Genomic DNA, 21,355 nt, shown 5'->3' on the forward strand with positions numbered 1-21,355 from the left:
TCTCCAACCGAATGGGCTATGTTTAACCCTAGTACAGCGATGCAAGAATTATTGTTTAATGAACAGTGTTAGACCATATTTATAAACCATCTCCAACTGAAAGGGGCTATAAAATAACCCCTCAATAATTTAGGGTAAATTACATAATACCTTCTTAGGTTTGAGGTCTATTACAACCTCATATAATATCTTTAAAACATTTCACTTCCATACCTCACCTACTATTTTATTTCAATATAGTATCTCCGTTACATTTTCCATCCATTAATCCGTTAAGAGTTGACATGGCTGCCACATTTGTACCATGTGGCTGCCACCTGTGTGCCACATGACAAAAAAAATAATTTTTTAATTAAAAAAAAAACTGAATCTTCTCAACAAAAAAATAAAATAAAATAAAATTGAAAAACGCATAACCCACCCCCACCTTCCCCCGTAACCCCTCCCCTCCCATCTTCTCCTTCCCAGAATCCATCTTCCCCCCCAACTCACCTCCCTTTCCTGCACCCCACCCTCACTCTCTCCCTCGCTCTCTTCTCTATCCACAACCGATGCCCAGAAGAACTCACACCCATAAAAATGGCGCCTTCCTCCTCAGATCCCACAGAGCCGTCGACTGCCTCACCTTCATTGGCTCTCACCCTTCCCCATCTCCCATCACCCCTTAGCAACGTGGATGAAATCCACCACGACGTCATTTTAATTCTCCCAAATCCGATCGCCTACTCGTGTGCCCTCAAAATCAACGTATTGGCAGATTTTGAGAAATGCTACTCGGAGCGTGCACTCGCAACGATCGAGTTGCTATGCAGAGTCCTTGAGGGTTACGTGGCGTTTGCGGCACACGAGCTAACTGTGCTGCTACTGGTGAAGATGATTATGAAGATCTCGGACCGAGTGACGGAGTACGCGGCGGGAGAGTTGATGTCGATGTGCTTGGCGTAGGAGAAAAGTCAAAACGAGGCCATATCGGCTTGGCGGGGGTTCTGAGAGAGACGAGGGTGAGAAGAGAGAAGGGGTTGGAGATGAGGGAGGTGGTTTGGAGGCTCGGGAGGGAGGGAGAAGAGGGGTGGGGAGGGGTTACGGGGAAAGTGGGGTGGGTTTTGCATTTTTTTTTTTTTTTTGAGAAGATTCAGGTTTTTAAAAAAAAAAATTAAAAATTATTTTTTTTGCCATGTGGTACAAATGTGGCAATCACATCAACTCTTAACGGATCAATGGATGAAAAATGTAACAGAAGTACTATATTGAAATAAAATAGTAGGTGAGGTATGAAAGTGAAATGTTTTAAAGATGTTGTATGAGATTGTAATAGACCTCAAACCTGAAGGGGTATTACGTAATTTATCCAATAATTTATTATTTTAATTTTGTTCTTTAATTTTATTGGTTAATTACATTAAACTACCATATTAAAATCAGGTTTCTAGACATATTTTGAATGCCACTTCTCCCTAAATGGTTAAGCCTTCGGATTTTTTTATCTTTATATAATCTCAATAATTTTTCGGAGAGGATTTCGAGTGACACGTGTCTCTAAAGCGAGTAACTCTCCATATTCCTTATCTTTATCAAGGCTTGATTCCGTTTGTTCAACCTTCGATGAAGTTGTTTTTTCCATTTTGAAGAACAACTCTCGTGATTTATGGGGTTCAGTGGAGTGGTGCCTTCGTAGAACTCATAGTATGTAAGAGGTAAGATAGTATGGAATGGTGAAAATGATGTGAGAAACGGTGTAGAAAAGGCTTAGGTATTTATAGAAAAAAAAATTAGAATTTTTTATTTTTTTTAAATTTTCGTCCTTAGAAAAAAAATCCAACGGCTAAATGACGTCATGTGACTATTGGTTACAGCAAGATGGGCTCTCAAAATGAGCTGCCTGCCTAGCTGGATTTGCCCAGCCCAATGGCTATTAGGCTTCTCCTTGGCCCGGTGGGTCCTTTTCTCCTTTGGCCCAGCCTTTCATTGGAGATGATTTTTTTTTTCTCATTTCAGGCTATAGCATAGAGATGGCCTAAGACCATCTCCAACTGAAGAGGTTAAACATAGCCCCCACAATAATTTATTAGTTTTAAGTTCATACTTTAAATTTATTAGTTAATTTAATTAAACTACCTTTAGATGTTTTCAAATCAAGTCATTAAATTTGAATTAATTATTGCAGTTGAGGAGCTATGCCCAAAAAAAGGGCTAAGAGGGGGCTATGTTTGGTTAACCTGATGGCCTTTTGTTCAAATAATGGCCTGGTGGACTCTACAAAATTATAGCCTAGTCATCGGTTGGAGATGAGTTTTTAGGCAAATTAGGCAATTTTTTGGCTTTGTACCTTTAACCCTCTCTGTTGGAGATGGCCTAATGGTTGTTCATACGCAACACATGACTAGTCATAAGCACTGAATATATTGTGATTAAAAAACAAAATATGTTTAGATGAAGGATTTGCAAGTACAAGAATTTAGCCTAAGTTAAAAAGGTACTAAGAAATATTTCATATAGGGATAAGAAATTTATTAGATACAATTAGGGATGGCAATTTAACCCGTCAAATCCGATCCCCGCAAGTAACCAATCTGAATGGTTCGGTTTCAGGCATAAAATTTCGGGTATTTTACAGTTATGGGTAACTGTTGGGTAAATTTTTTGATTTTGGGTTCAGTTATGGTTATTGGGGTATCTGCCCCAAACCCATACCCGAAACCGAACTATTTCATCTATGAATAAAAAATATAAATATTTATTATATGAAAAAGGGGTTGTTAATAATCATGCATTATTAAATATGAAATTAATTATTTACTTTTATATCATTAATAATAGGAATTATATGCTTATAATTTTCAAGAGTGTAAATGTTTTCTTAGTAATATAAATTTTTAATATTACTTATTAGATGCATTGTATCAATTCTATTAATAATAGCAATTTATTTAATATCGATTTTTAATATTCTTCATTTAGTTAATAATATAAATAAATATATAAATATCATAATGGGGAAAACCGTTCTCTGATAAAAAATCCTTCACCCGACGGGTTCGGAAATCCCGTTCGGGGATTCTACGGGTTTGGGTTCGGAGAAAATAAACGGGTTTGGGTATGTGGATGGCACATCCGAACCCAATCTGCCCTGTTGCCATCCCTAGATACAATGCATTGAGAGACGTTTGCAAATGATTCTGCCTACTAAGCGGTTGGGTTTTCCTCTTCACTTGTAAGTGAAAGGTCTTGGGTTTAATTCTTGCCAAAGATGAATTTGAACCACATTATTGCTAGCCTATTGTGAGACTTAGTCCACTTTCTCACCCCTTATTGTAGATAATATCGTTTTATTAAAAAAAAAAAAAAAAGTTTCATAAACCCTTTGATACTAGCAAATCCTTCACCCCAAGACTACCCTAAAATGATATGATATGAGGTGTATGGTATGATAACTCCCATACACCACTTTGGCAAGATCTTCGGATAGACAAGTGAGTCTTTGTCCCACCAATGTAGTGTGAGCTTAAAGTTTTCAAGTATCTAAGTTAGATTTAAAAAATGAATGAGAATTCATGATTATGGTTCCTCGGTTTAGAAATAATTACCTTAGCCTAAGATTTTTGGATGGCCAAGTTAGATTAAGAAAATGAATGAGAATTCATAATTATGATTTCTTTGCATAGCAACAATTACCTTTTAAAGGTTGAAGGTGAAGATCTATTATACTTTTTTTGGTGAGTATGATTGGTGCTTATGGAGGTACACATGGGGCATGTGTTGTAACGACACGTTTCAAATTTTTACAAAATGGAAGGGCAATTTTGTAATTTCACTTTGGTTGGGAGAGATTTTGTAAATGGTTGCTTTTGGTCTTATTTGATGTGCCAGTGGGGCCCACCTTTGCTTTTTAGTCCTCGGCACTCTCTCTCTTTTCCCAATCTTTTTTCTTTCTGTGTAACCCTCACTCTCAAAACTCTCCCAACTTGCTCTCGTCTCTCCATCTTTGCAAATGTAGAGATACCAACCCAACCACCCTCCTCTTTGGCAAGCACCACAAACCACCACCATGTGGGTCTTCTCTTCCCCCCATTCCTTTTGGACTCCATCAATCTCTCTCACCCCTCTTAACCCTGCAACTCACCATCGCGGCAGAGCCGCCACCTCCGGCGAGTTCTTGACTTCCCAACTTGGGGTAACCCTCAGGACCATTTAAATGTTTTCATTTTAGGCGATTTAGTCCTGTCTTTGACCCTGGTAATTGGTTTTGAGGAAGATGGGTGCAGAAAGCACCCAAAGAGCGTAACCCCATTCTTCGACGATGGGCTCGCAACTTTACATGGATTTTTTGGCAACTTCTTGGCGACGGTCGGACCAAAAATTGGTATAACTCAATTCCTTTCCTTCGTAGCTTCAATATCATTTATGGCATGCTTGTGGTTGCTGTGAAATAGAGCTAGTCCGACTCCATATTGTTTCTTGGCCAATTTCCTAGATTTTGGTCTACCCACAACCTGAAATCGGGTTGACCTGACCCAAAACCAAAATCAAATCCAAAATCAGATCCGAACCCAGCCTAAAACCCAACTCTGGGCCTAAACCCAGAAACAAGGCCCAACCCTTTAACCTAGGCCTAACCTAACAAACTGAGCCCAACCCTTTAGTCAAGCCCAAACCCAATTTGGACTCGACCCAGATCGGAACCGGATCTGACCCGAATCTGACCTAACGTGGATGGAATATTCTGTGTTGACTTTTACGAAATTTGCCCAGGACCCTTCTTAGGGTAATTAGATGCCCTGATTCTAAATCCGCACTCTGTTTTCCCAAATTCAATCAGTTTAGTAGTGTTTTATTAATTGATCCCTTTATGTGCTTAGGTGCGTTTGTTAGTGGCATTTCCGTCTTCTCTAGATTGCACGGCTCTTCAATGACAGAGTATCTGTGAGTGGACCCCTTCCAAAATACATGTTTTTACTATTAGAAATGCATACATGAAAATCATGATTTTATGACTACATTTTATGAAACATTTATGATTTATCGGATTTACTGACACACCCCGATCCTAGAATCAAGGCGTGCTGGCCGTCACGTGGGCGTGACGTAACCAAAAGTGCGACGTGGAAGCAATAGATAAGAGCATTCAAATAAAAAAAACCAAATGCTAGCCGTAACAACCAAGTAACGTGCTAGAATAAGTTTAAGTGTGAAACACACATATTCAGGGCCTAAGAACTAGGTGCAGTCAAGTAGGACCATAACTAGATTACAACACTCGCAGGTGAGTCCTACATTTATGTAGTCTGTCAGTACGCCGTGGGGATCCTCGTGGGCCACCAACGCTGCTAACTAGAACCTGAAGGGGCGCAAAACAAAATAGAGTGGGTCAGTAAAACCAAAGCTTTCTAAAACAATTCAATTAAAACATTTCTAACCCCTCGCTGTAAAACCTGTATACTTTCCCAGAAAATAGTATATAATATACATATAATCTTCAAATATTTCAAATCCCAATTCTTATCAAAACTCAGAAAATATGCCATGCCATAAATGTCAATAACAGATTTAGAATGCATCAATATAACATGTGACATAATGAATCAACTGGAGACCCTGCAGTTGGTCTTGTACGGTTAATTCCATAGCTCGATATCCAAACTAACCGGAGTCACCACGGTGACCTGTACGGCACTACTCTGCACATAAGTCGGAACTACCTGAAGTAGTCTGTACGACAAGAATGGTATAATAAGACGCTCTAGTGCTTCTTTCATCAATCATCTGTGCACATAATCTAAGGTCACCTACCAGTCGGAACCACCTCTAGTGATATGTACGACTAGCATGTCGGAACCCTCTCATGGTCTATACGACATGCACCTACTTGGATCCAAGGTGAGCGTGCGGTGCGGTGAATATTATAAGCACTAATACCAAGGGTGCAGGTTATGAGCTCTCAACGCAATTCACATCATCAATGATTCACATGAATAACATAAACTCACCTGTGCGTCCACAACAACAATTCACATATATATATATATATATATATATATATGCATCAATTATCAATTCATATATCTCATAATATGCATGCATGGCATTTTAAAATGTACTTTCATTTAAACTCAATTTCTGGGAAAAATATCAATAGTATATAGGTGTAAACAGAAATACTGCCCACTCACTGGTAAGTCGATGGGTCGTAACCCCCGTGACGTCCCTGGATGCGCTCGTCCTCGGGGTAGGTGTCACCTATATGCGAAACAACTATAAAAACGTTAATTAAAGCATATAATCGACAATTCGAAATAACTTCTCATACGGTGCTCAATTTGGGTATATGAATATACCACAGTGACCTACTCGACGTCACGAACGTCGGCATATTTTTAGAAAAAATTTTGGGCTTGTCATGCGCCCCCATGCGCCTGGACAGGCACGGGTCCACGCGTCCCCACGCGCGTCTCCTAACTTGGGCTCGTCGGACTGGTTTTTCCGGTGGCCGGAAAACTGGAGATTTTTCAATCTTCTTGTTCTCCGTCATTTCTCAACCATTTTCTTCGTATTTTATATCAAAATGAAGCCCTAAGCATGTAGTTTCATGTTACACTACCTTAAGGCTCTAAAAACTATGAAATCTCACCAGAGAAATTCCAAGAAAACCGGCCAACTTCGAACTCAACGATCCCGACGTCCAAAACCTTCAAACTAAGCACTCCGAGCTTCCTTAGGATCTCACTAAGCTCACTATAAGCTTAGAATTCCCTGAAAATCAACACATCACGAATGCATGAATAGTACTCAAATCAGACCTCGGGTTTTCAACGTGATTTCTAAGGTTTCTCGTTTTAAAACTAGTACCAAACGACTCAGGAGGTTGAAAGGATGAAGAATCTTACCTTTTTAACGTCGATCCATGAAAGTTCGAGGGTTTGGCCCTTGTCCGTACAATTTTGAAAGGGAGAGAGAGACTGAAACAGAGAGGAGAGAGAGAGAGCATGAGGGAAAGGAAAGGGGGTCCTGTGCATGTGTGTGGTCAAACCAAAACCATACATTCCAATTATTTAATCCCTAACCACACAAAACATATATAACAAACTTTTAATCCAACTCCAATTATTTTCCAAGACTTTAGGAGAGTAGGTATTTATTCAAATAACGCCACACGTACCTTAGTAACTGACAAGGGTAATTTCGTCAATTTCACAACCTCGATAATAAAATCTCGGGACTGGCTGTGACATTTATGCTTTATGAATTATCATGCTTTATCGAATTTACGTTACTGAGATATTATGTGCCTACGGGTGAATGATACTTATATATGGCTTTGGCCAGGGGATGTAGTGCCTACAGGTGGAAGATACTTATTTTTGGCTTCGGTTGGGAGATGTAGTGCCTACGAGCGGAAGATACTTATATATGGCTTCGGTCGAGAGATGTAGTGCCCTCGGGTGATTCCACTACTAAGAATACTATATGATATATGTTCTACGAAGGTTTTATGGCATGCTAGGGATTTCGGAAAACCTATTACTTATTATGCTATATGAGTTTTCTAAACTCGGGGTTAGTACGTTGATGCATAGCTGTTTTAGTATTACTATATATATAAACTTGGTCTACTCATGTTTTGTTTTGTGCCCCTTCAGGACTTAGAATCGAGGCATACAATCCCCGCGTCAGTATCTTTGAGTCCTTTTGGTGTAGGACCCACTCCTTTGTTCGTATAGTTTCATAATATTCCCTTTACAATGTTCTGGATTAGTTGTATGCTTTGAACACGTTCCATAATTGCATATTCATTATAGTTAAATTTATGATTTTTATATATGTTTGTTCTCTCTTCATAGCTCTCATGCATGTTAGAATGTCTTCGTCACCTTTGGGTGTCGGCCAGCATGTGCCTACCCTAGTGTTTGGAAGATATTGGGATCGGGCATGTCAATTTGGTATCAGAGCATGGTTGTTCAGAGCATACTTAGGATCTTCTGTTACTGTAGTAGTTTGTCGACCTTGACATCATTTGGATGTGAGGACTTTCAGATTTGTTGTCATTCGGCATAGTTGTGCAAACCTTTTTCTATTTGAATTGCCACATTCTTCTTGGAGTGTAAGAATTTGTTTCAGGATTGTGCCTCATCGGTGATGAAATGGAATGATGGGCGTCTTCGAACAATGGACCAATACTCTACGACATGCGTTTCCTAGGAATGGCAGGTAGAGTCGGATTTACATTGAAATGGTGTGAAATAGAAAATCTCAGTAAGAGGAAGTTTGGTTAAGACCAACTGAAGATTTGAATCAATGATGTTAATATGCGTCCTTAGGAATGGCGGGAAGAGCTGAATCTACATTGGTGTGTTGTGAAACAGAAAAATCTTAGTGGGTTAAAGTTTGGACCATACCAGCTGGAGTGTTCTAAAACGGTGATGTTACTCTGTGACATATGTTCCCTAGAAATGGCGGGCAAAGTCATATCTTTATGGAAATTGCTTGAAACATTCAAAGTGCGTGTTGGAAAAAGCGAGTAAGTGCTAGTTGTTGCATAGTTTAGCAACTGTTAGTTTGGTTAGACCAAATTAATGTCCTTAAGCTTGTTGTTTATGCTGGGGGAATTCATGTGGACGAATGCTCCAGCGACGTTTATGAACCTAACTGACCGGTTGTTCCCACATTTTTTTGACGATTTCGTGATTATCTTTTTGATAACCTTTTTGCTTACTCCAACAACGAGGTCAAGTTCACTAAACATCAACAATCAGCTTTACACCAAATTCTTCAAATGTTGGTTTTGTTTAGATTATATATATATATATTTTTTTTTTTTGAGAGACTTTTTTGTAGCAGACGCTATTCTTATCAATTTCCAAAAGGGTTGCGATCTTTGGAATTTGAAATCCGCACAAGGTGTTGTGAAATAGAAATATCTTTAGTCTTGTCAATTTCTATCGATAGTTCTTAACGATTCTTTGTGCTTCTCCTTATTCTTTATTGTGACAGCCCGTCCCGAAATTTTGGAATATTAATTGGTCTCGAGCGTCGAAGTTACTAAAATACCCTTGGACGTTATAGTGTGTTGTGTGTGTTGTGTACTTAGATTTTTGGATCCATCCATTATTTTCCTAAGTTTAGAACTAAGGCAAACTAAAAAGGATTTAGTTTTGTGGTTTTTGGTGGGTGACCCATGTGGACACACACACACACACACTCCATCACTCCCGTGCTTTCTCTCTCTCTTCCCTCTCAGACTTCTTTCTATTTTCCGTACAAACCGTACGGACAAACTTTGAACTCAAGCTTTCACGCACGGATCGATGTTAAAAAGGTAATGCTCTTGTTCCCTACAAGCTTCTAAGTCCATTCGTACCATTTTTAGGACTTGAAAGCTTGTAAAACCCGAGAAACCATCACCCCCGATTTGAGTATTGTTCACATGGTCGTAATTATGGTTGTTTCAGGGGATTTTAAGCTTGTAGGAAGCTTTAGGACATTCTTACGAAGCTCGGAGGACAAAAACCAAGCAAATTGGACGTCGGGAAGTCGAGTTTGGCGAGTTTGAAAGTTGGCCAAAACTATCATGTCTTCTTTGGCGAAATTCTGTGATTTTTGGAGCTTGAAATTGGTGAGACTTATCCCGAGGATGAGCCCAGTCAAGGACGACTCCGGGGCTACGACCCTTCGACATACCAGTGAGTGGGCTTTTGGTTTTCAGTAAATATTTATATACTCAATATTTTCCCATAAAATGTGTTTAAATGAAAGTATGCTTTGAAATGCAATGCATATAAATTTATATTCAGAATATGAAATGGTATATGATGCATAATATATAATTGTGGTGTTGTGGACACTCAGGTAAGCCAAGTGAGTTTATGAATTGTGAATGTGAATAACGGTTGTGATTATTTGAGAAGCATAGAGCTCATAAACCTGCACCCCAGTGATTGTGATTTAGCCAGAGATAAGGTACATGCCTGTTTATGATTTAGCATAGAGCTCATAAACATGCAACCCAGTGATTGTGATTTAGCCAGAGTTTAATTAATTGGTCCCTTTATTGTGCTTAGGTGCGTTTGTTAGTGGTGTTTCCGTCTACTTTAGATTGCACGGCTCTTTGATGACCGACTATCTGTGAGTGGACCCCTTTCAAAATGCATGTTTTTACTATTAGAAATGCATACATGAAAATCATGATTTTATGACTACATTTTATGAAACGTGTATGAGTTATCGGATTTACGCTTTATGAATTATCATGCTTTATCGAATTTACGTTACTGAGATATTTACGAATATGATTTATGAGATATATTTTGGAAATATTATGTTCATGATTGTTGTGCTTACTTAATGGTTATTCATACTATGTGCCTACGGATGAATGATACTTATATATGGCTTTGGCCAGGGGATGTAGTGCCTACAGGTGGAAGATACTTATTTTTGGCTTCGGCTAGGAGATGTAGTGCCTACGAGCGGAAGATACTTATATATGGCTTCAGTCGGGAGATGTAGTGCCCTCGGGTGATTGTGATACCACTACTAAGAATACTATATGATATATGTTCTACGAAGGTTTTATGGCATGCTAGGATTTTCGGAAAACCTATTACTTATTATGCTATATGAGTTTTATAAACTGGGGGTTAGTACGTTGATGTATAATTGTTTTAGTATTACTATATATATAAACTTGGTCCACTCATGTTTTGTTTTGCGCCTCATCAGGACTTAGAATCGAGGTGTAAAATCCCGACGTCAGGGCATTCCCGCATCAATATCTTAGAGTCCTCTTGGTGTAGGACCCACTCCTTTGTTCATACAGTTTCATAATATTCCTTTTACAATGTTCTGGATTAGTTTTATACTCTGAATACGTTCCACAATTGCATATTCATTATAGTTAAATTTACGATTTTTATTTATGTTCGTTCTGTCTTCATAGCTCTTATGCATGTTAGTATGTCTTTGTCACCTTTGGATGTCGGCCAGCACGTGTCTACCTTGGTGTTTGGAGGATATTGGGGTCGGACGTGCCATGTGTTCTCATTGGTCGTTGCATGAACACTTATCTTGCAAGTGATGCTGGGTAGACCAAATCTTTAGTCTAAATTTACAAATCATATGATTTGTCACAAATGGAAAATAAACATACTAATCAACACTTAAGTAATAATTCAATCAACAACAACCACATTATATACAAATTTTGGTTTTAAAACTTAATCAATTAGTCGTTAGACCCACTTTCTGCAATTGAACCATATTCATTGTTTTTCAAACACATTTGCGCCTATAGAGCCAAAAAGAATCCAAAAAATTATGGAGGTGAGACGTGGACTTTTGGATGAAAATGAAAAAAATTACCCTCAAGGCATACCGGGATTCTCACATGCATGCAACAGACAATAACAACTCAATCAAGGAAGAGTCAAAGGTGATCAATATGGTATTTATTCAAATCCCTCTTATCACTCCTCATCAATCACTTATTGATTTTATTCAAAAGGTAACTCTCAAAACTTCCTATATAATTTAGGAATAATTGTCATATCAATTGCAAGATATTATTTCACATAACATCTTGCAATTATTCACCCAATTACACCATATATGGCCGACCATTCTCCACGAATAGGCCTGGCTACTCTCCTATATATACCTTTATTATCTCATCAAAATGCTAAGCCATTTGTTACCCATAATGACACACCTCGATCCTAGAATCAAGGTGTGCTAGCCATCATGTGGGCGTGACGTAACCAAAAGTGCGATGCGGAAGCAAAAGATAAAAGAAATACGAAGGAATAAAAACCAACCACTAGCAATAATATCCAACTAGCATGCTAGAGTGAGTTTAAGTGTGAAACACATATATTCAGAGCATAAGTACTAAGTGCAGTCAAGTAGGACCATAACTAAATTACAACACCCGAAGGTGAGTCCTACATTTAAGTAGTCTGTCAGTACGCCGTGGGAATCTTCGTGGGCCACCAACGCTGCTAACTAGAACCTGGAGGGGCGCAAAACAAGATTGAGTGGGTCAGTTTTCAAAAATATTTCATTAAACAACACTTCTAACCCCTCACTGTAAAACCTGTATACTTTCCCAGAAAAATAGTATATACATAATCATATATCACAGCAAAACTCAAATCACAAGTTTTTAACACTTTTCAAGAATATGACATGCTATGATTCAAAACATGATAAGGATGCATCAATATAACAGATGAAATAATGAATTAACCAGAGACCCTGCAGCTGTCCTGTATGGTTAATTCTATAGCTTAATATCCAACCCAACCAGAGTCACCACTGTGACCTATACAGCACTACTCTGCAGATAAATCGGAACTACCTGAAGTAGTATGTACGGTAAGAATGGTGTAAGAATACGTTCTAGTGCTTCTCTCATCAACAACTGTATAATAATCTAAAGTCACCTACAAGTCGGAACCACCTCTAATGGTCTGTACGACATGTCGGAACCACCTCTAATGGTCTGTTCGACATGCACCTACTTGGATCCAAGGTGAGCATGTGGTGTGGGGTGAATAATATAAGCACTAACACCAGGGGTGCAGGTTATGAGCTCTCAACAAAAATCACATCATCAATAAACTATATGAACATAAAACTCACCTGATACTCACATGTGTGTCCACAGCACCATTTCACATATATGCATCAAATACTAACTCATATATTTCATATAATATGCATGCACGGAATTTTAAAATATACTTTCATTTATATTCAATTTCTGGGAAAAATCAGTAGTATATAGGTATATACAGAAAATAACTGCCCACTCACTGTTAAGTCGAAAGGTCATAACCCCCGTGACGCCCTTGAACGCGCTCGTCCTTGGGATAGGTATCACCTATATGTGAAACAACTATAAAAACGTTATTTAAAGCACATAACCAACAATACGTAATAACTTCTCATACGATGCTCAATTTGGGTATATGAATATACCACAGTGACCTACTCGACGTCACGGACGTCAAGGTATTTTTAGAAAATAATTTCAATGCCGCACGCGCCCCCACACGCGTCATCTCCTTCCTCCAGTCACCGGACTGGTTTCGCCGACGCCAGAAAACTGGGGGGTTGCAAGGATGAAGGAACTGACCTTTTTGATGTCGATCCGTGAAGATTTGAGGGTTTTTTATTCTTGTCCGTACGAGTTCGAGAGGGAGAGTGAGGAAGAGTGAACTGAGAGGGAAGAGAGAGAGGGCACGGGAGAGGAGAGAGAGAGTGTGAGGTTTGTTTTGAGTGTGTGTGTCCTTCCCCTAACCACCCAAAATGCAAACCAATTTTTAATCCAACTCAATTTTTCCAAAAACTTAGGAATGTATGAATTATTCAAATTAAACAAGTCACACATTCCTTAGTAACCTTTAAGGGTAATTCCGTCAAATCACATCCACGATAACTGAATTTTCGGTACGGGCTATGACACATAAACTCCTAAACACATTCTTTTTAGAATTCTAACTTTGGCATCGGAGATTCTTCGGCTAAAGCCCCCTCCATTCATCGTGGGCATGTGAGGCTTTTGACCTAAATCTCAAGTGTTATTATTTTGCAGCTGCATTTTCATAAAAATAAGAGACGGCGGATATTTGCATCCAAATCGCCATTTTTATTCACGTTAAATTTAGGAAGCTTTTATTTAAACCCAATATCTCTTCCCACCCAAAATATTTTTGGAATTTCCCTTTACCCCTTAAAACAAACAAACAAAAATTGTAAAGTAATTTTCAAGGAACAGAAGCCACTAGATTTGACGGCCGTTCCTCTTAACACTCAGAATTATGAGACTTTTAGTTGAGTTGTGAAATTAAGTATTTAAGGGTATGAGGTTGTAAATTTAAGTTCAAGGTTGATAGTTTAAAGATGAATTTTTTTTATAAAAAATATGTTTACAAATATTTTTCTAATATTTATTTCAACACTGTAAACATGGGAATTCCTGCGTTGAATGAGACAAGAACACGTGTATAAAATAATATTTGTATTAATGATTTAAGGGTTACAATCTCTTCTACCAATTTAGCCTTTGATTCGATCTTCGTAATGTGTAAATTTGTGGATTGTGTTGTTGATCCAAGGGCCGTCGGGGCTTGATCCTAGATGAACAATTGATGAATGATGAACACTTTCTTCAAGGGCCATCGGGGCTTGATCTTGAATTGGTGGAAGTTCTTCAAGGGTCATTGGGGCTTGATTTTGAAGGAGGATTTCACGAAGAACGAAGAGGGCTTTCTTGATTCGTCGGGATTTGCTTGAGAGTAGAGAAAGTGTATGTAAATTTTCTCCCTTGATCCTTTGATGGAGAGGTCTATTTATAGGCTTTGAGAATGAATTACCACCATCCTTTTGCTTTGGTGAATGTTGTAGGTGGATTGGGTGGATTGTTGTAGGTGAATTGGGTGGAGGTTGTAGGTGAATTGGGTGGATTGTTGTAGGTGAATTAAGTGTATGATGTAGGTGAAATGAGTGGATGTTGTAATTTTGATGCAATGGTCAACATTTATTTTACCGAAATTTCAATGTCTACAAATGTAATTTTAATGCAATGGCCAACATTTATTTCATCAAAATTTCAATGTCTACAAATGCCCCTACTTCAAGGCGCATTGTATACATGTGATTGTCATGTGTAGAAGATGCATTTTGAAGTCCCTTAATGTAGATGTCGATCCAAGGGCTGTTGAGGATTAATCTTGAATTGGGCTGGGAGTTTCTTCAAGTGTCGTTGAGGGTTGTTCTTGAATTTTGTTTGAAATTTCTTCAAGGGCCGTTGAGGCTTGATCTTGGATGAAATTTGGACTACAAGGAACTTCATGTGGTAGATGATCTTTGGCTTTGGTAATGGATGAATCGACACGTATTTTGTTGCGCTTGTTGACTTTCCACAGTTTTGATATTGAACTAGGTTGGAGTGTTTTTTGGTTTCCTCCAATTGTTGATTTTCCATAAGCTTAATCTTGAACTGGGATGGAGGGTGTTCTGGCTTCCTCCAGAGGTTCGAACTTACGCCTTTTATCTGGAGTTGATTATGATTCAAGGGTGGTGGACACTTGATTTTGAATTGGACTTGTGATTTCTTCAAGGGCCGTTGGGCTTGATCTTGAATTTAAATAGAACTACAAGCGGCTTCAGGGTTCAGACATATGGCAGGCAGGCACGAGGCAGAGGTGATGCCCTGTTTCTTTGTTCAATCTTTTCAATTCATATTGAAGAGGGTTAAGGGATGAATCAGCATTTGCAGTTGTCGCGTTTGCTGATGATCCATAAGATTGATGTTTCATTGTCACTCGTCTTATCTGTTCTTCAGGCAGATGTGGCATCTTCTCTGGAAGTGTATCGACCATTGAAGACGACTACTTGAGAGCAATGTTAGGTAAGTGATAGGGATTTTTATTACTCATGTGAATGCGATAAAAACCTCCTATTTTACTTGCAAGAATCACAAGGTTATTGTAGTATAAACGGATCTCGCAAGGTCATTCTCCACAGGGATTATTAAATAATTCGAAACAAATCAGATTTCAATTAATGATTGTAAAGTAGAAATTTGGATGATTGATTTTATAACCTACTTAAAGTAAAAACGAATTTAATGAATTAAAATAGATAATCTGCAATATTAAAGCTAGAGAAAAGAAAACAGTTATGAGAAAATCAAATTAAGAAGGCACTAGGGTTCCACCATCACCTAGCAATCCTATGAATTTTTACCAATTACTTATGATCTACACATGCCACTTTGAAGGTTAGATTTTCCTAATTCATATTCTACTTGGAACCTCCAACATAGAACGTATATCTAACATGCAACCCGTCCGGACGTTCGGATCAAATCTAAACATGAAAGACTCATTATGCTTTATGAAAATCTCTTGAAAAACCATGCAATCCTTAAGACGTGATATTCATCTTAAGAGAAATTACAATTATTAATCACAAGAAGCCAGCGTCAATTTCAGGGAACCTTCCGACCAAAATTGCATCAAATTACTTTTCTAAAGATCCTAATGGTGATCAGGCATTACGACAATTAGATAGTTTTTATCCCGGTGATTAACAATTCAAAGTCCGCATGCAATCAATCATAAGAAATTAAATAAAAATCACATATTCATGCTAAGGCTCAAGGCTTCGCCCTAGCAAAAGAAATTAGTTCCGCATATTCATAATTGAAATCATAGAAAATATTCTTAAGAAAAGGATTGAAAACACCTTCAAGTAGAAAATCTTCAAAACCCTAGCACTTCTCTCTGTCTCCAATATTGCATAAAATAAAGCGTAATAAAAAACTGTAGACGGCTAAGCAATATATTTGCTAAGCCACCACACAAACCCTAGCCAACTAAAATTAATAAAAACCCTAAATAAAAATAGTAAAATTCGTCTAAAATCTGAACAGCCACGTTTTGGCCCATAAGCTGCTCCAAAACTGGCCCAATATAGCTGGATTTGATGTTTGGAATATTCTGAACACTTTTCCAGAAGGCCACGAACCCATCCGAGGTCATCTTGGGCTCCAAAAACGTCATTTAAGCCCAAAAACGTCATTTTCCAGCACTGCGCACTGCTTCTTTATTTCATCGCCAGAAAATAACCGCTTGGTGGAAAAATCCCAAATTTTGATACGATCAAGCTAAGTGACTCACGAACGTCCTCCAACTGGAATTACTCCAAAATTCGTCCATTTAGTCCTGTTTTACTCCAGAGGAAGTCGAAAGTCCTATATTGAAAATACAATTCAAAGTATCAAAATTCTTCCAATATATTAACCAAAATATACTAAGATTAGGGTAAAATATATAATATAAAATCTACTCATCAGTAAGCAATCAGGGAAGAGGTTCCAGGCAGTCGGTTCCAGATCGGAAGGCTGACTCCAAGTACCAACTGATTACTCTCATTCTTATTGTCCTGCAAGTAAGAACAAGGACAAACAAAAGGACATGGAGAAAGCATGATATGAGACATTCTCGCTTTCGACCTTGATGATATGAGATACTTTTTCTTTTGAAAAAGTCTTGGCAATTTGACAACATTGCGTGGTGAGGCTTTGCTCTTCGGTGACGGTGCCAACAAAAGGTTGTTGAAGCTTTTCGAGCTCTTTGATTAGAGCAACGGCACCGGGCTCGAATTTGACTTAAACTCCTCCACCTGGATTATGCGGTTCTGCAGGGAAGGGCGTCATGCTACAGTGATTTGTTCCCGCCCATCATTCCGCGTTCTTCTCTGCTTGTTTCTTTTGCATAGTAGAAGTGGTGCGCAAACTTTTGCCTTTAAATGGTCCTTCAGAGCATCACTTCTCAGCGACTTATCCATGCTTGGCAGCTTCAGTGTAAAGAGCCAACATCATATCAATTGTCCTGAAGTATTTGCTGAGGAAGTTCGAGACCCGTCGACTGTTGGAGATGAGCACTCGAGAGTAGTGCTAGGTAAGCAACCAGGCAAAGGTTCCGGGCAATCAGTTCCCGATCGGAAGTTTAATTTCAGGTTCCGACTGATTGCTTCCTTTCTCCTTCTTCTACAGGCAAGAGCAAGGGCAAAGGAAATGATAGGGGAAAGGCATGATATGAGATACCTTTGCTTTCAACCCTGATGATATGAGATACTTTTGCTTTTGAAGAAGTAGCGGATGATCAGCACATGTATTTGTTGTGCTTGTCTCCACATGCTTCGATGCATCATTTTCACTTGCCTCATCTGTTCTCCAGGCATCTGGTATCTTCTTCGGCATCACATCAACAGTTGAAGATGAGTACTTAAGAGCAGTACTAGGCGAGCAATCAGGGAAGGGATTCCAGGCAGTCGGCTCCAAATCAGAAGGCTGATTCCAAGCGCTGGCTGATTGCTCTCTTTCTCCTTGCCCTGGAGAGAAGAACGAGGACAAAGAAAAGGATAGGAAGAAAACATGCTATGAGATAGTCTTGCTTTCAACCTTAGTGATAAGAGATACTTTTGCTCTGGTGTGACTTGGTTGTAGAGGTGTTTCCAGGGAGGAAGAAAACTGAGTATGTTGAAGGGTTTGGTTACAGATGCATTTGGCAAGGAAGAAAAGTCATGCATTTTGGATATGTGCCTTGCCATATAGGATGAAGGTCGAACTATATAGTGATTTCCCAATAGCAAGTGGTAGTGCGGATGTGGCCTTGTCATCCACGCTTGTCGACCAAAAGTGTGGTAGTTGGAATAATGACCTTTACGCGTTTTCAACTATGTTAGAGATCTTTGACAAAGTTGCACGTGATAGCTGAAAAGCTAAGATTGCGTCTGAAAAGTGTTGACGGACTTTACGCAGGAAAATCCGACTTTTGAAATTCGAAGAGTGGTGTCTCTTCGATTTTTTGAACAAGTGGTTGTGTTGCCTCTCCTTTTAAAGAGGTGTCAATTGTATTCAACATGCACACTTTGAAGATTGCCTGCTCGTGAAAATCATCTCCGGTGTATTTCTGAGCTTTTACTCTATCCAACCCTTTTCTTTTAACATTTTTGAATATGGCTTACCCATCTAACATTTTCTTAGATTTGAGTCTCAGCGGTAACACAGGTGTGCCGCATCAGGGTAATATATGGTGCCCATCCTTCTTATCTTCTGATGGCCCTTTTACAGTTGAAGACTCTGTGATGAGCGACAATGACTATGGTTATAGCTAGGAACCTCCTCACTCCTAGAGATAATAGGTTGCTTTCAAGGCGGACCGATAAGTTGGCTGTCCAAGACTCCCTGGCTCTTAGTGTTTAGTGTGTGGGCTATGTGTCCAACATGGGCCAGCGCCTACTTGCTCGAACTCACCAAGTTGAATCATTGACGATCGGGGTGGAAAGTCTTGGAAGAAAGATCAAACATCTCAAGCATGAGAATCGAGAGTTGCGTATGCTTACAAATGATTATTCGACGAGCATGAAGAGAAAGCTTGATCATCTGTAGGAATCTGAAGGTTGAATTCAAAGCGACCATCAGAAGTTTGTGGCTGTCTTCCAGAGGCACCTTTTGGCTTCGCTTTCTGGCGTTCGACCAAGTATTGAGGCACCACCTGATCAATCTTTAGTGCCTTCTTCTTCTAGGGTTCTGCCGAGTGCTGAGGCTTCACGTGAGCAATCGTTGTGAAGTTTCCTTTTTTTTTTTGTACTTGTAATTTCTCGGAGATATCAATAAACAGACTTTATTTTATCCAGCGTATTGTGTTGAAACACATATCTCACTAAGATGTGTTACTTGGTGCGAAATATATAAGCACACAAATTAAACCCTCTTTTTATCAAATGTAGTAAAGTATGTAAGTAGGGATCGTTCTAAACCGGGGATTAGGAGGGCTTGCTAAAACCTCTAAACTAACTCAAAAACATAAAAACAAAGTTAAAAACGTTTGAATAGACTTAAAGAACTCAAAACAGGTTCACAAGACTCAAAATAACTTAAAGACACTCAAAACTGCCTAAAAACACAAACTAGGCAGTTTCTGACTCTAGCACAACTTTGGACGAAATTTGGGTTTTGACTTGACTCAAAACACTCTAAAACACAAACAAACAAATTTTAAACACTTTGAAACAAGAAAGTAAAAGGGGATTTTAGTTTTGATGAATTTGAAACAAACAAACAAGTTATAAAACTAGGAAGATTGTAAAACAAATTTAAGAAATAAGATGATGGATGGATTAGTTAGAGGTCCGTTCTTCACACATGACACACTTGTATATGAATTGATTTCCAATTGCTTTTCAATAAACTATGATGCTCAACACCCCAGATTAATTAGGTACGCTTAAATTAATCCTCAGATTTTCCTAATTTCATTGAATTGGATGATTGCATACAACAACCCAAAGCATTCCCCACAAGTTCCCTACATGAATTGCATAATAGAGATACAAGCAAGAATCATTAAGTTCTATAAAAATCATAAGCATTGACGAAACACTTGTAACTATGAATTGCATGAAACTTATGCCAAGAATTCAATTAACGCGATTGTGATAAACAACCTTCACTACTTATGAATATAAATTTGTAACGATTAGGTGAAACTCATTTATATTCTAGCATATAATTCATGCATGAAAACTAAGTATGCATCCTTAATAAACATACAAGAATTAGTTATGAATAAAATAGATAATTGAATTGCAATCACAACTTATCAAATCACAATTGGAAGAAATCAATTTAAATCTCAAGCATGTTCATGGCTTCAAACTTCCCCCTAACTAAATAGGGGTTTAGCCACTCATACTTACAAAGCAAAGATAAACAAATTTAAACATTGAAAACAAAAGAAAGAAAACACCTAAAAACGCTCCAACAATCCAATTTGAATGGCAAGCACGTCCAAGATCCTTCTTCTTCTCTTTGTAGCGGCACAAGGTGTGGTTTGATGGATGAGTGGTAAATTATGGTGGTGGATGGATATAGGTGGGTTATGGTGAAGGGTGGATGGGTGGATTGTGTTCTCTTTGGTTTTCTTCCCCCTTGTTATGGTGAAGGGTGGATGTATTTATAGGCTAGGGAGAGGACCACTCCATTTCCTTTGCATGTGAGCTTGTGTGGGTGTGTGTTGGCATGTTTCCTCTTTACATTTACACACACATGCTTCATCATTTCAACCACAAAACACACACATTTTCTGCCATGTTTTTCCCTTTACATTTACGCACACATGACCTCCATCATTTCAACCACAAATCAACCCATTTTATGCCCATGTGTGTGTGTTTCCTTTGCCCATGTGTGTGTGTTTCCTTTGCCCATGTGTGTGTGTTTTTCCTTTGCATTTGTACACACATGTTCTTCATTATTTCAGCCAACAATCCACCCATTTTCTGCCCATGTCAAACTATCCATGCCTTGCCTTTCTCTTTGTGTATGTGCTGTCCACGTTTCTGAACCTTTCATTGTTACAATGCCCATAACTTCTTCTAGAAAAATGATATTAACAATCCGTAAATTGCTCCAGAAAGTAGACATCCGTAGCTTTCCACGAATATAAGGCTCATTTTCTAATTCATTCTGAGCTGTTTGTAACATGCTTTCAAAGTCAGCTAATCTGCACAGGCAGTTTTGACGAATTTGTTACTTAATAATTCACTTGTGCTACTTTTCTTTTCTTTGCTTGATAAATCACACAAAATACAAAAACATAGTAAATAGCTCAAAAATGTAAGGAACTAACTAAGAAAAGACGAGTGAATTCGAAGTAAAAATATATATAAATATGATCCGATCATTACTTCCCTCTTTTTTTTTTTTTTTTTTTTTTTTGACTTGCTGACAGTAGTAGCAACATTTTCTCTTTTTTTTTTTTTGCATGGTGCCTGATGCACCAAGATTCCA

At 38.5% G+C, this 21,355-nt stretch overlaps 1 protein-coding gene across 1 annotated transcript; it reads left to right on the forward strand.

Annotated features, from left to right (window-relative positions):
- The first annotated feature begins 579 nt into the window (after window positions 1-579).
- On the forward strand, window positions 580-945 carry LOC108174059 (U-box domain-containing protein 25-like). The gene has a single exon (XM_017334357.1). It carries the CDS (start codon window positions 580-582, stop codon window positions 943-945), a length of 366 nt encoding a protein of 121 aa, XP_017189846.1.
- Window positions 946-21,355: the final 20,410 nt, after the last annotated feature.

Source organism: Malus domestica, chromosome 13 (assembly GCF_042453785.1).
Source record: "Malus domestica chromosome 13, GDT2T_hap1".
In the NCBI taxonomy this organism is placed as follows: domain Eukaryota; kingdom Viridiplantae; phylum Streptophyta; class Magnoliopsida; order Rosales; family Rosaceae; genus Malus; species Malus domestica.

What these genes read in the sequence shown, in the direction of transcription:
- LOC108174059 (XM_017334357.1), top strand. Translation starts at nt 580, where the DNA reads ATGGCGCCTTCCTCCTCAGATCCCACAGAGCCGTCGACTGCCTCACCT.